The sequence below is a fragment of the Amblyomma mixtum genome, chromosome 7 (assembly GCF_055824585.1).
Source record: "Amblyomma mixtum isolate Tamu chromosome 7, ASM5582458v1, whole genome shotgun sequence".
NCBI classification, from domain to species: domain Eukaryota; kingdom Metazoa; phylum Arthropoda; class Arachnida; order Ixodida; family Ixodidae; genus Amblyomma; species Amblyomma mixtum.
Window position 1 is genome coordinate 120,466,185 of NC_143018.1, and position 16,006 is coordinate 120,482,190.

General features: G+C 48.7%; 1 protein-coding gene across 1 annotated transcript; it reads left to right on the plus strand.

Annotated features, from left to right (window-relative positions):
• The first annotated feature begins 10,957 nt into the window (after positions 1 to 10,957).
• On the plus strand, positions 10,958 to 14,585 carry LOC149337344 (uncharacterized). The gene is made up of 2 exons (XM_089554864.1): positions 10,958 to 11,206; positions 13,852 to 14,585. Exons 1-2 carry the CDS (start codon positions 10,958 to 10,960, stop codon positions 14,500 to 14,502), a joined length of 900 nt encoding a protein of 299 aa, XP_089410990.1. The 3' UTR covers positions 14,503 to 14,585.
• The last annotated feature ends 1,421 nt before the right edge of the window (positions 14,586 to 16,006 follow it).

The window sequence follows — 16,006 nt, forward strand, 5'->3', positions numbered from 1 at the left end:
TCCATATGTGTTGTACTCCCCCAATGCCCTATGTTTCATTATTCCGACATCTCTTCGTACTTGTGCCCTGAGAGCCTGTTCATGCTTTTCCGTCTATATCTGCCCTTCGTTTAGCCATATCCCGAAGTATTTCTATTCGGCCACTTTGGGTATTTCGTGGCCTTGTATCGTAAGCACCTGATCAGTTTATTTATTTATTTATTTCGGATACTTTCCAGGCCCGAAGGCATTACAGAAAGGAGTGGTAAGATACATAAAATGAACAGTGCATGTATCGTTAAAAATCATCACACCTCATTTAGTTGCGTTAAAACTGAATCCCAGAGCGTCTCCTTCGTCTCCACAATTAACCAAAGTTGGTAATTCTGCCTGGCTATCTGCTAACAGTAAAATATCGTCCGCATACATTAAACCCGGGAGTCGCTGCACAACTACATTTCTGCCGAGTCTGATTATAACCGAGATTACTTTCTTGTAGCCTTCTTTGCATGTTTATCACATAAATCATGAACAGCAGCGGTGATAGAGGACAACCTTGCCTTAATCCTTTGTGCACCCCCACAGTTGTGGTACTTTTTTCCCTTGCCATGTAATTTCAACTTTATTATCTCGGTAGATTTCCTGTAGAAAATCAATTACCTCATGACCGATACCTAAATCTTTTAATATGCTCCACAGGAGTTCCCTGTTCACATTATCGTATGCACAGCTTATGTGCAGAAAGGCTAAATACAGAGCTCTGTTTTCCGCCTGAGCTAATTGTATGCATTGGGAAAGCACGAAAAGGCTATCATCTAAGCGCCTACCTTTTCTGAACCCATTCTGAAGTTCCCCCAGTATGCGATTACCTTCTACCCACGACTGCATTTTAAATTTCATCGCCTGCATTGCCAGCCTGTACATAACAGGTGTTATCGTAATCGGACGGAAGGATTTTGTGTTCATCTTATCTCCTTTCAATTTGTAAATCAAATTTATTTTACTCTGTCTCCAGCTGTGCGGAATTTGCTTATTTGTTACGACTCTCTCCAAAGCTTTTATCAGCGCTTCCTTGCTTCTTGGGCCAAGTTCATTAATCAGCTTAATTGGAATTTCGTCTTTCCCTGCGGATGTGATTTTAGGATCATTTGTTTCCGCCTTTTCCAGTTGACGAGTCAGTTCTAAGCTGTTCTCTATTGTACTGTCCTGTGTTACCACCTCACTTGGGGAGATTACCCCATTGTCGTTTAAAAGACGCAGCTATAAATGATGTAATGTGGTGCACAGCATCGTCTCCCTCTAAACATTTTCCCTCAGCATCTATAATCTGTTCCCGCGTTCTGTTATTTGTTTTTCCCAATCAGCTTATGTGGTTCCAGAATTTTCTTGGCCCCCCTTTATTTGCCTCGCGAACTTCAGCCAGCCATTTATCAGAAGGACTGCTTCATTTTAGCCTGGACTAGGACCTGAACTTGCTGTTTCATTAGTCGATAAGATTCCCATTTTTCGCGTATTTCCTCTTCAGATAACTGCGCCTTCTTTGCTTCTCTGTGTTCCCTTGAAACCACCCGTCGTTGTTCGATGGCCTCCTTAATTTCCATATTCCACCAGCTTCGTGGCTTCCTCTTTCCTCTCCAGCGGTTTACTCCTTTCATTTGTTTCATTTTTGTAGCGATGAGCAGTTCTAACTGATTATAATCCCACTTTTCCACGGGGCGTTTCTCGATTACTTCTTCTATTTCGTCTGATATTAGCGCTATTTGTTCATCGTTTAATTTTGCGTTGTCTTTTTGACTTCGCTGCATTTCTCTTTTGACTAGGGTTCCCAACTGTAGAATAATACGTTTATGATCACTTCCTAGGCTGTACTTCCCCTCTTCGTCTATTTTCATTACTGCAAGCTTGCTGTAGATACCCTGCGACATTAGACCGTAGTCAATGGTTGTCTGCCTGTTACGGGATTCCCACGTGATTTGTCCCTCCCATTTAGTTTCTCTGTTGACAATAACTAGGTTGTTCCGCTCACAGAAGTCTAGCATTAACTTCCCGTTACAATCTGTGTGTCCATCCAGATCCTCGATGTCCCGCAGGGGCACCTTGTGTAACCAGGTGTTGGTGCTTAGCGCCACCACGGACCCTTAGCCCCCATACCGAAGCTGTCATCCGTACCGGGGCGATAGGTTGAGAGGTGGAGGGAAGAAAGCATGAACGGTGGCGGCCGAGGAAGTGGTCAATCTTCGGCCGATGGGCTCCACGTCTGCCTACCAGGCGGAGTGCGCCGGGACCATCCTCTGTGTATAAGGGTGAATCAGAGGCGACAGAGTATTAGGAACCCTTAGCCAGTACATGCCGTATGGATAAATCTGCAAAAAAATCTGATCGGCCCCCAAAAAGGGGTCGCACCGATGTGAAAAAATTGAATCTACAGAAGTCAGAAACGTTTGCCAAGTTTTTTATGGTTCACTCAAACACTGATGAACCTGTAGCCAACTTGTCTGCATTTGTCATCGCCAACACCCTAAAAAGGTGTGTAGGCAAACACTACAAAGCAAAAAAGCAGCAAACCGGAGATCTCCTTGTAGAAATAGACACAAAAGAACAAAGCAACAAACTTATGTCATTACAGATTCTTGGAGAAATGAGTGTACAGGTAACCCCGCACCGAACCCTAAACCACTCAAAGGGCGTCATATCCGAACATGAACTCCTACAGAGTACCGATGCGGAAATGGAAGAAGAACCAGCTGAACAGAAAGTAATAGCAGCCCGACCAATAATAATCCGGAGAAACAATGCTGAAATCATGACAAAACCCATTGTCCTAACTTTCAATAGCACAACTCTGCCTGATTCCATCCTCGCCGCATACCTCCATTGTAAAGTCCGCCCATACATACCGAATCCAAGACGATGTTTCAAATGCCAGCGCTTGGACACAGCATGTAGGCTTGCCGTGGTAAACCAACGTGTGTCTCATGCGCAGAAGAGGCACATACTGAGGAAAGATGCGAACGCACACCGAAATGCATCAACTGCAACGGCGCACATGGCGCGTAATCCAGGTCGTGCCCAGTCTAGAAAACAGAAAAACAAATTATAGCTTTGAAGACCACAGAAAGTCTGTCCTACCTTGAGGCAAAAAAACGCGTATCTTTCCAACAGAAAGGGACATACTCTGAACCGGTGACGCGGGGACCGCCGCCGAATTCAGTTTCTGTCGGCACACAGGTCGATCCAGTGGACCTGGTGTCGACACCCAAGTCCCCACCACAGAAGTCAGTGGCACAATTCAGTGGGCTGAAAATTTCGCGAGAAGACCACGCGATCCTAGCCGGAGGCCCTTAGGCCGCACTTTCAGCAGCGGAATCCTCGGCGACAGACACCCGGAACAGCTGTGCTGAACAGGACCTGTCGCCCCACCCCTCTAAGAAGGCAACTGCTGGCCCAAGAGACTCTGCCGCTGGTGCAGGGCCTGGTTCGGCGGTTCCAACAAAAAAGACGAACGCGAAGGCCACGGGCCAACGCAACCAAGAAGCATCCTCCACGTCCACCGTGGAGGATATGGATGTCAGCGAAAGTCCGCCGGCAACTAAAACACACGCATCCGCGGTGTCTCCGCGGAAATCCGGCGCCACGAAAGTGGCGATGGATTCAACTCCTGGTTCGCCACCGCTGCAGCGGCGGCGAGACTCCCTAGCGAAAAAAGTGAAACCACGAATCACTGCTCCTGAGAATAAATAATTTTCCCCAACCCCTAGCTTATCACAATGTCGTATCTAATACAATGGAACTGTAGAGGTCTACTCAGAAAATACACAGACATAACCGATATGCTGAAAACAATGGCACCTACAGCCGTGTGCCCGCAGGAAACGAACCTTGGGCCACAGCAACAAACTTCTTAAAAAAATATAATATTTTCCTGAAAGACCGAGTGCAAGCTAGCCGACTTTCAGGAGGCGTCGCTATCGCTACGCAAAGCGTTGTCCCTGCAAGAGAGTTACTATTAAAGACGAAATTAGAAGCGGTCGGAGTTAACATCATTAGCCATAAAACGATAACAATATGCCCTGTGTACATACCACCACACAACACAATTGCCATGCATGATCTAGAAGAACTTCTAGAACAGATGCCTCAGACATATGTGATAATTGGAGATTTTAACGCACACTCCTCATTCTGGGAAAGTGAGCATACTGATTCCAGAGGTCAGCTGATGGAGGATTTTATTCTTTCGAATAACACATGTTTAATGAATACAGGAAAAGCCACATACTGCTGCCCCAGCTCTGGAAAAATGACCAGCCTCGATTTAGCTTTCGCATCTCCATCGGTTTTAATAATTTTATTTGGAATGTTTTAGACGACCCTCAGGGAAGCGATCACTTACCTATAGTTTTAAAGCTAGCATCGGCTACATTCATCCTCCCTACGAAGCCTCAGCGATGGAAAGTCCACCTCGCCGATTGGTCACTTTTCAGAACGAAGGCCACACTGGAAAAAGAATATGCCGAAACCCTTACGATAGAAGAAATGAATGAAAAATTTGTCACATGCTTAATATCTGCAGAATTGAAAGCAATCCCACAAACGTCTGAAATTGCACGAAAAACACATAAAGTTTGGTGGTCAAATGAATGCTCATTGGCTAAAAAGCAGCAAAACAAGGCTTGGGTCAACCTTCGCAGATATCCCACTGCTGGAAACTTGCTCATCTTAAAAAGGGCTAGAGCCAAAACCCGATACATTAAACGCAACGCAGAAAGGGCATCATGGCAACAGTACATGTCCTCAATAAACAGCTCAATATCATCAAAGAAAATGTGGGAGCAGGTGCGGAAATTCACAGGAAATTTTACTCCTTTTACATTTACAGTGCTAACAGCACTCGGTACTCAAACAACAATAGAAGAGGAGGCCAACATATTGGGTGGGCATTTTTCCACAGTTTCAAGCTCATCCAAATACACACACACATTTCAAAAGCACCAAACAATAGTATAAAAACAAAAACTTCCCTTCAGAACATGCATACATGAACACTACAACCGGTTTATTACAATGCAGGAATTTAACACAGTACTAACATCCGGTAAAAAGACAGCACCAGGCCCAAACAATATACATTATGCCGTGCTTGCTCACCTCTCTGAGACTGCCATAGAGGATCTCCTAAATTTTTTCAATAAAATTCGGATGACTGGAGAAAACAAGCATACAAAGAAGCAATCATAGTACCCTTCCTAAAACCTGGTAAACCACCAACTAGTCCCGCCAGTTACAGGCCAATAGCACTCACTAGCTTTATAGCGAAACCATTCGAAAGCATTCTAAACATCAGAGTAACCTTCATACTTCAGTCGCGGCAAGTTTTAGATATACACCAGTGCGGGTTTAAAAAGACATGTTCCACAACCGATCACCTTGTTCGCTTTGAGAACACCATCCGGGAAGCGTTCATCCAACACCAACACTGCATCGGGGTCTTCTTCGACCTGGAGAAGACTTACGATACCACGTGGAGGTTCGGTATCCTCCGTGACCTAGCGGACATAGGTATCCGCGGCAGGATGCTGGGCGGTTTGAGCGACTTCATAACCAACCGCACGTTAAGAGTCCGCCTAGCCGCGACCTTCTACAACACTTTTATTCAAGAAACTGGCGAACCCCAGGGGTGCATCCTCAGCACGACCACATTATTTATCATCAAAATGAACTCCATAGTAAAAGTCACCGCAAAAATCCATAATGTACAAAGGAAGCATCATACACAATATAGTAAAGGTCACAACACAAAAACATGTTATAAAATTCTGCTTGAGTCCCAGCCACGTTGGCAATAGGGACATTGAGAGAGCCGACATGTGTGGTGCGCAAGACAGAACCATGGAAATAAAATATGTGAATTTGCCTCGTAGGGATTACATGAAGTTAGTGCATAGCACACCAACAGCCAAATGGCAAGCATCCTGGGAAAATGAAGGAAGCGACAAACTGCATATTGTAAAGCCCATTTTGAAAGAATGGAAATCATGCCGCCATAAAGAGCGTTTTATCGAGGTAATTTTACGTCGTTTACGCATAGGTCACAGACACATCACCCATAGCTTCTTATTAATAAAAAAGACAAACCAGTGTGGGAAATGTGTGGTGAGGTGCTCACAGTTAATCACATTTTAATTTCATGTTCGCATCTCGAAGAAGTTAGAAAAAAAGTTTTTACTGTATTTTACAATGAACACATCCCGTTTCATCCCGCATTGCCTTTTAGGCGAGCAAACACTCGTCATGTTTTCACTTGTTTGCAAGTTTCTAAAGAAAGCCAATGTTTAAAATCTAATATAAAGTAACATCTATACACTTAAAATAACATCATCTAACCTTCTGTTTGGCGCATGATAGCCACAGTTGCTTGTGCGCCATAAAACCCATAATGACTAACTAGATCCTCGATGTGGTGATTCATGCCTCCAAGCAGAATAATATCGACGCCGTCTCCGAACTGCTTTATATCGTCATTGAGGCACTTACCTAGATCCTTGTTTTTTTTTTTTTTCTTGCCTCCATTCGTCCCCGGTCTCTAAATGAACTACCCCTGGCCATGTCCTTTTGCCAGCAATTGTACCTGACACCCAGAAATGTTCTTCGCAAGTTCATTTTATTCTTTCCCAATTTGTTCCTTGATGTATCAGCATACCTACTCGTCCTCCCTTTTTCTGCGTTGTTGTTCTGTTGCATCCTTCCCAGACATAGCCATCGATGAAAAGTGGATCTTCTCGATCCCTCAGATGTGTCTCGCATAGAGCGTAAACACCTACTTCTTCGTCCTTTAACTGCTGTTGTATTTCTAGCCATTTCGCTCTCTTTCTACCCCCTTGCATGTTTAAGTAACTCATCCTGGCGTTAAATTCCTTTTCGTAGTTTTCTTTCTGGGCCTCCTATCAGCCATTTTGTTGGGCTCAGCCGCTATCGTTACATTTACTACTTCGCTTCTGCCTACTCTTACGCCCTGAGCCACCGTGGACCCCGTAAAAAATCTACCGCTCGGCCTCCCAAGCCACCCTCCTACCCTTCCACTGAAGCGGATGCCATCTCGTACAAAGTCTCTGCCCAAACCTGCTCTGTGCGCTTCCTTGTTTATGTCAACCACCTCAAAACCTTTCTCGATGCTTAACTGCCCTATCCCTCAAGCAACCTCTCCATTCCTTCCTTGTAACTTCGGCACTGTGCACACCACGATCTGCGCTTGCTGTGCTATCGCCCTTATACCGTCAACTCCCTCAACTAATCTTTTCCCTACTTGGGCGGCGTCGCCATTCAGGACATCATTTAGCCCCGCCGCTACCACTACCAAGTTACGCCTTGCGCCTTACTTTTTGTCTCTCTCAGAACATCGTCCATTTCCTTCCAGGAAATACCCCGACTGCTACCCGCCTATCGCCCTTTACACGGTCAAGTATAGCTCTTTTACAGTGCCTCATGCTTGAGTCACAGCGATAAGCACTAGTGTACTCTGCCCCTCCCTCCTAACTTCCGGATCTTGCGGCCTCTTATCAGCGACTGTGACTTCATTTCCTGGAATTAGCTCGTGCCCCTGCTCAGTATCGCCTCTCGACTTCCCAGCTGCCACCTGTGCGTTGCTGTTCCTGTCTGAACATGTCTGCCTTACTTGCGTATCGGTGTCCATGCCAGTGCAAGCCCCATCCACGTGGCTGGCGCTGGAATGCCCGCCATTGTGGCTTCCAATGGCGGTGTCAGCCGTTTTTGACTCCAACTGACCAATCTGTTCTTGAAGCTTGCGCTTCTCTGCCCTCTCTACCTGTAACTCTCTTTCTAGAGCATCCATCCTCAGCAGTAATTTGCTGTTCGCCTGTTCAGCCCTATCCAGGCATGCACCTAATAGGCAGACGCTACTGGCTTGAGCGCCTCCTTTGAGGGGCGTTGGCCGCAGGTTCTTGAGTTGGTGCTCCCGATCGCGGTCGATACTTCCCCTTTGCACACAATGCCTTTCCTTTTGGTGCGCCGGCGCCTAAAATGTGCTTCGACGTTTGTGAAAACATTAACGAGGGAAAACCGAAAGATAGAAATAAAAAAGCTTGTTAGGTGGGGCCACGACATGCACATCTCACGTATTTCGCGCCTTCGTCTGATAACTCTGAGGAAAGGAGAATTTCTTTTGCATTCGCTTTTAGACTTAGCAGCTGGGGGAACGGCTCTGCCTCCAGTTTTTTTTGTTTTTTTTACACTATGCGTGCCATTCATGGCCTTCAGCAATGGCTCTACTCGAAGTAGACTCGTCACAGTGAAGGGTTAATGAGCAGCAAGATTGCGACGGCGCTACCTGTGTTGTAAATGTGGAATTTCCGAATTTTGAGTCTGAGTGTTCCAGAGACGTCTGGCAACAGTAAGGGTATTGAAAATTTCCGTCTAAACGGTGGTCACACACACTTTAACAGAAAAAAAGCAAGCGGGATTTGACGGCTGAGTAGGCTTTGTATAATAGCTAATACTGTGTATCTCAAGGGAAAAAAAAACTGCAAAATCGCCAGTGGAATACAGGCACTCATTATGCTGATTTTATTTTTAATCCTTCATCTCTGATAGCTATGCAGTTTTCAATTTCTTGGTACTAAGTGTAAGGCCCTGGTCTTTTCTGTTTATTTTTTAATGATTACAAAAGGCAGGGGTTAAAAAAGAGAGCTCGAAACCAGTTTCTTGCTTGATGTTTTTATCTTCTTGACCGGGTTGGAAGCTTCCGGTGAGTGAATGCAAGGCGCAGACCGGGGGTGTCGCTGGTCTGCTTTTTAGAGGTAATAAGGTTCGTGATCTATTACCCCCCCCCCCTCCCCCCCCCCCTGATGTGCCGCATGTTTTCACTCGGTAACTGCGAATTCTTTCCTCTCGCTCGAATCGCCTGCCCCCTTCCCGAAAGGAACTGCTTGGTGAAGGCCATTATGCAGATTTTATTTTATGGGAAGCATACTAAAATAGCCCAACCCAGCTCCTCGAGCGCGGCGGTGTCGTTACCATTGACCTTTCGTGACCTCCATGTCATACCACGTGATGCGTGACGTCACAGCAGATGAAAAACGGGGGCCCAACTCGCGCCGTCGCGCGAGGCGTCGTGACCAAGAATGACCACGTGGTGCGTGACGTCACAGCAGATGAGAAACGGGGGCCCAGCTCGCGCCGTCGCGCGAGGCGTCGCGAACAATGTGTTTCCTGCTTCTGCCGCTAGGTGCGCTGTAGTGAACACGTGATGCTGGAGCGGCGGTATACAAGGTGGTGCGCCTGCCTCTGCTAGGCGTACACGGCATAGAGATGCCTCCTGGAGACAGGGCTGCTCGTTGGAATGAGAAGCAAAAGTTGCGGCGTGCTACAGAGACTGATGAAGAGAGTGAAGAACGTCTAGCCAAGCGGCGTGCTCGATATGCTACTCGGCGACAATATGCTTCGCATCTGACTAGGCTTAACGTAAGCTAAGCCTCAGCCATTTTTTTAATCCTTCATCTCTGATAGCATTCCCCCTGTCCACCACCAGGGCAAATGCCTCCTACGACCGCAAGAACTTCGCATGCGACTTTTTCAAACAATGTTTTGTTTAAAAGTACGCGAAACGATGAGACTGGTGCCAGTAATGCTGCGAGCATTGCTACAAACTGTCTATATGCATGACTGCCCTTAGCGCGATAATACGCGCACAGAGAGCAGATTTTATATGATTTTTGCCAAGGCACTATCTCAAATTCTCCTACGCGGGCACTTGTTGCGCTCCTTAAATTACGAACGTGCGTGGCCGCGATATTGCGAAATCCGGGGTTCGTGGCAGATCACCAAATCGACCGAATTCATTGCCTTCTACTGGTGATACTGCAAGCAGCTGCGCTACATCAGAGCTACCATGAAGACAGATGCCGCTAATGTGTCAACTCAGAAAACCAACGCTGTAGCTTCGGGGTGCATGTGTCCCCCTTGCGTCACCGATCAGCACCATTGGCGCAGGGTTTCACTCTGTCGATGTTGTGGTTGCTACGATCGCTACAAGCCATCAACCACCGTGGGATCACGCCAACCAAAGTCCTCAGCCAGCCATGCCACACGTGTACGGTGGAGCACCACAGCGGGGAACGCAATCTCCGCAGGGAGAAGAACGGCACAGCGGCTCACAGCAAGGAAACAGACCTCCAAGTCCTCCATTGTGTAAGAATATAAGGCGAGAAAAATTCGAGGAACTTTAGCGGCTTAAGTGTTGAAAGGAGAAAGCCTGAGTGCTGCATTCTGCTACGCGATTGTTCACTTCACATTTTGTTGTTGCATTAATTAACTGCCAATTAATGACGCTTAAGCTTCGCCTTTAGGAGTGGAACGCGACAGCGTGTTGTAGCGCTGCCAGGAAGTCCACGGAATGCCACCACCCGTTCGGCGCGATGCGTTGCCCTTTGAACGCAACGCTTTTTAAGGAAAGGAAATGGGGCTGTAATTCTCTGTCTCGGTGGACACCTGAGCCGCACGGTGCAGGAAGGGAGGAAGTGTGAGTGAAAGAAGAAAGAGGGACCGTAGTGAAGAAAATGAAAATTGTATTTGAGGAAAGGAAATTACGCATTAACTGTCTGACATATCTCAGTAGACACTAGTCGAAAATTGTATTTGAGGAAAGGAAGTTGCGCAGTAACTGTCTCACATATTTCGGTGGACACCCGTCAAAAATTCGCGCGTGGTGACGTCACGACAATTTGGCCCAATCTGAAACGCGGACAAATACTCCATTCTCGTCGGTAAATTGGTTTTTGAGGAAAGGAAATGTATCTGTCTCCAATATCTCGGTGGACACCTAAACCTCGCCGTAACGGGAAGGGAGGAAGATGGGTGTGAACGAAGACACCGTATTCACTAGACGCACCCTTGTTCATTCCAAACCATCGAGCTGGCATGGCGGAGTGGTCTGCTTCCGGCCACCGAGTGTGACGGACGTACGATGACGAGCTCCGTTGGAGCGGCTACAGCGGCCATGCCCGGCCGCGGAAACAGGTCTTTTGCTTCTGATTTGTCTTCAGGATCCGAGTACCAGGTTGTATTGCCGAGTCTGCCTACCGGGCGTTTCGTTGTGAACACCGTATTTTTGCACGCTGATGTCAGGGCCCGCCCATATCGGGTGGAAGATTTTCGAGACGCGCTCGCTCAGCTATCGCTCTTGCCGGAGGAGGAGGAGAAAAGCATTTATTTAGTAATGTACAGAGAGGTGCTCGGGGAGAGGCCCCTAGTGGGTCTCACCCCTTACAATACTAGTCGGAGTCCCTCATTCCGGGATCCCGTTGGTCGAGACCGCTACACAAGTCCGCCGAACCAGGGCCGGCTGGGCCGATAGTTCCTGGCAGCTGAGTAGGGCCGCCTCCCAGTCCTCTCGGGTAGGGGAAGGGGTGATTGGGGGGAGAGAATTATTTTTTCTGCATGCCCAAACCATGTGGAAGGTGTCGGCCACCTCCCCACAGAAGGAGCAGCGGCCGTCAAAAGAAGGATTAAAGTGCTTCAGAACCGCCGGGCACAGTAGGGTGTTTGTAAAGAGCCTGAGGAGAATTAGTTCGCCAGCTTTACCCAGTCCTTTCATAGGAACTGGGTATCGCCGGTGTTCGGCACGATAGTGCTCAGTAATTTCTTTAAAAGAAAGGAGAGGGCTGTGATCTGGGTTAAGCTCCTCCCAAGAGACGCCTGGTGCCCGGTGAGTGAGTGCGCGGGCTGCCTCATGGGCGGCTTCGTTACCTGGCATGCCTTGGTGGCCGGGGACCCATATGATTGAGCGATGAGTTGGATCTCCGTCGCGAGTACTGCGGTGTAAAATATGGTGAGCGAGTGGAGTGATCCAACCGAACTCAAAGTTACGACAGGCTCCGCGAGAGTCTGTGAGGATGAATTTAGAGTCGGGATGGGAGGCTGCGAGGGCGATCGCCACCTCCTCCGCATGCGTTGAGTTGGCCGCTCTGAACGAGAGGCCGTCCACCTGTTTTCCCTCGTGTCTGACTGCAGCCGTGTACCATTCCCCCCTGGAGCGACAGGGGCCTGCAATGTTGACGTAGAAGACGTGTTTCTTTGAGCCATAGTGGCGGTGCAGGGCATTCGCCCGCGCCTGGCGCCGGCCATTATGGTCCTCCTTGTTCATCTTAGTCGGAAGGGGTCGAACGTAGAGGGCGCTTCTCCACAGTTCTGGCACTCGAACCCGTTCCATGGTATGGTGATCATGTCTGATATGTAACCGGTCCAAGAGGCGGCGACCGGACACGGTCTGGGCGAGACGCGTGTATTGGTTAACGAGATGCGCCTCGCGGAGTTCTCGATAGGTGTTCACCACCCCCAACGCGAGAAGTCGCGCGTTGGAAGTGGATATCGGGAGGTCGAGGGCTCTCTTGAAAATTTTGCGGAGTACAATCTCCAAGTGATCTTCGTCATGTTTCCGTAAGCGGAGGTAAGGAGTCGAGTACAGTACTCGACTTGTTACGAAGGCATGCGCGAGCCGCGTCGCATCCTTACTTCGCAACCCTCCTCGCTTGTTGGAAACGCGGCGAACCATTCGGCCTACCTGGTCGCCGACTTTGCGGAGTTTGGCAAGGGTTGTGTCTGCCTTACGATGTTGATTAATGAAGAGACCGAGTATTCGTAGCTCCTTCACTTCACGGATGGGGCCGCTTGCGAGAGAAAGCTGAACGCAGATTTTGCATTTCGGAGAAGATCGAATATGCACAAATTCAGACTTGGACGGGGAGCACTGGAGGCCGCAGTACGTGGCATAGTGGTCAACTATGCTCGCCGCTGCTTGCAGGCATTCCTCCATCTCTCCTATATTTCCCGTAGTGGCCCAGATGGTGATGTCATCGGCGTACAGCGCATGCTGAACACCGCCGACAGCCGCCAACTGTGCCGGGAGATACATCATAGCAATGTTAAAGAGAAGCGGGGACAACACAGCGCCTTGTGGTGTGCCCCGCGTTCCCATCTCAAACGGGCCGTACTCGTTCTCTTGTATACGTATATAGGCCAAGCGGTCTGTTAAGAAATCTTTGATGTAATTGAATGTACGAGGACCACAGTTAATCTCGCTAAGGTGTTTTAGCATGACGCCGTGTTTAACATTGTCAAACGCACCCTTGAGATCGAGTGCTAGGACTATTTTGTCGTTGTGTGGGTGTTCTATGGGTTCGAGAACCTCGTGATGAAGCTGTAAAAGGATGTCTTGTGCGGACTTACTGGGTCGGAAACCGAACATGGTGTCGGCAAAGGAGTTCTTGCTCTCGAGATATTCTGAGAGGCGGTCACGGACCATCGTTTCCATCAGTTTTCCTACGCATGAAGTGAGGGAGATGGGCCGGAGGTTGTCTGTGTTTACCGGTTTCCCCGCCTTTGGGATAAAGGTTACCAATGATGTCTTCCAATCTGGTGGCAACGAAGTGTCCCCGGTCCAAATGGCGTTAATATATTCGAGTAGGGTTTCGTATGCGCGATCAGGAAGGTTCGCCAATAATTTGACTGTGACCTTATCCCTCCCGGGCGCCGTCCCCCTGCGCATTTTGGCAAGAGCCGCGCGAAGGTCGTGAAGCTGGAAAAGTTGACCCAGTTCCGGATTATCGCAGCCTGCATACGAATAATCCTGCCCACGCGGGTCTTGATCCTGATTGAGGTATTGTGAGCGCAAGGTGTTCGCTAGCTGCTTCGTGTTTCCTTGAAAGTTGTGTATCGCGCGATTGATGTGTTTCTGTGTTTCCGAGCGTGTTTGTGTGGGGTCTATGAGACTCCTGAAGAGCCGCCAAGTGTTGCGGCTGGACATGTGTCTTGCTGCGCTGTTGCATCGATCTGCCCAGTTAGCGTCTGCGAGCTGGGCAGGAAGTGGTCGCCCTAGGGGCGTATCGCATGAACCATGTCTGGGCTGTAACTTTCAAAGACGATGAAACGCTGAAGAAGATTGTTAGCGCCGGGGAGTTGAAAGTGAAAAGTGCCCGCTGTCTCGTAATCGACCCCGCTAACCAGGACGTAAGAATGAAGCTGCACTGGCTGCTTCACAGCGTTCCTGACGAAGATGTGCGGCTTGCCCTCGCACCATTTGGAAATGTGACGGACGTATCGAGGGAGCGGTGGCGCGTACACGGAGTGTCTGACAAGGGCTCAACAACGAGGCTCGTGACTTTGAAGTTGAACGCCGGCGTGACGCTGGTCGACCTGCCCCATCAAGTGAGCGTCTCTGGCGAACTGGCGCTCGTGGTACTCCCAGGCAGGGCTCCGCTCTGCCTTCGATGCCGTGGTACAGGACATATCCGCCGGGAGTGCCGGATCCCGCGGTGCGGTTCCTGCCGTCGGTACGGGCACGAGGAGCAGCAGTGTGCTCGTACTTATGCCAACGTCACCGGGCGGGTGAGCAACGAGGACTGCTCGGAGCTGCTAATGGACGAAGCCGACGCGGAGGAGGCATCGAAAGCGGCAAGTGAGCCAGCGGCGCAAGAACCCACGTTGACGCCTCCCCAGACGGATCAACCATAGGTGCTACCCAATGTCACTGCAGCACCTGGAAAGCTGCTAGGAGCTCCCGTAGCTCCTGCACCAGTCCCCGCCACGCCGAAGGGTCGGACAGAAACATATACGTGGACTCTTTGGAGGGTGGCACCCAACCTTCGGAGGAGCCCATGGACGCTCTCTCGGCCGCAACCGGGAAACGCACGCATGATGAAGTCGGTTGTAGTGCGTCTCAACTGGACGCCAGCGGTAGCGACGAGCCTCCGCCCAAAGCGCCAGGTACGAGGCGTTAGACTTGAAAGCGGCGACCAAACGCGCCGGCCGACTCACGGCAGGCGGGTAAACCGCCTCCTTAGGTTTTTTTTTTTGCTGCTGAGCTTCCTTTAGGGTGTGGGGGGGGGGGGGGGTGAGAGATGAGTGTCACGACGGTAGATACCACATAATAAGGCGTCCTTTCTATTCGACATGGCAGCTAACCTACGCGAAGTGCTACGTGTAGCCACTTTAAACGTTAGAGGCCTCGGAGCGAGAAGGCGGCAATGTCAGCTAAGTCGGCTTCTTCTTGAGAACGACCTTCACGTAGTTGTAATACAGGAAACAAAAATTGAAAGCCAAGAAGCGACTGAAAGAATGGTGTCTACCTTTCGTACGCACTTTAATGTGTGTGTGTGTCATTCTGTCGGTGCGTCAGGCGGCTGTGTTCTCTTTATTAGGAATAACAAAGGCATAACAATGCAATCGCTCTTTTCGTGTGAAAGCGGTCGTCTCCTGGTCGCCGATTTTTTGTACTGCGATCTGCCTTTTCGAGTTATTTGTGTGTATGCACCAAATGTAGAAAAGGAACGTAAATTGTTTTTTGAGCGAATTGAGTCGTTTTTAAAATGTGACAAGATTGTTATGTTCTTGGGTGACATGAACTGTGTTTGTGAGACAGTCGACCGGGCCAAGCCTTCGCCCATACGTGATAAGAGTGCTGAATTCTTGCATGCTCTGGTCAGTGGATACTGTTTAGAGGATATAAGAAGTGTTTATATAACTGGGACGCGACCACAATACACGCACTTTCAGGGAGACAGCCATGCCCGACTGGACCGTTTATATGTGTCGTCAGACTTTGTTTCTTTGTGTACCTCGTACGAAGTCAAACCGGTTCTATTTAGCGACCATTGTCTAGTGGCTGCAAACTTTACCAGGATACGCTATAAAAAGCCGTTTAATTGGGCTTTATGGAAACTCAATGTAAAGTTATTGGAGCAAGAACGCTTTGTCAGTACAGTAGGAAAAGAGCTCGAAAAGCTGCTCATGGACCAACCGTCAAGTTACGCTGTTCAGTGGGAAGAATTTAAGCAGTACGTCAAAATGAGGGCAATTGAAACAAGCAGTGTTATCAGATTTGAAGAAAAGCAGAAGGAAATCCAGCTCCGTGAGCAGCTTGCGCTGCTCATTAATGTTGAAAGCAGTCAGCCAGGAACTTGTTTTAATGAAATAAGAAATATAAAAGCGCAGTTGGAAAAAATAGACACAGATAAGT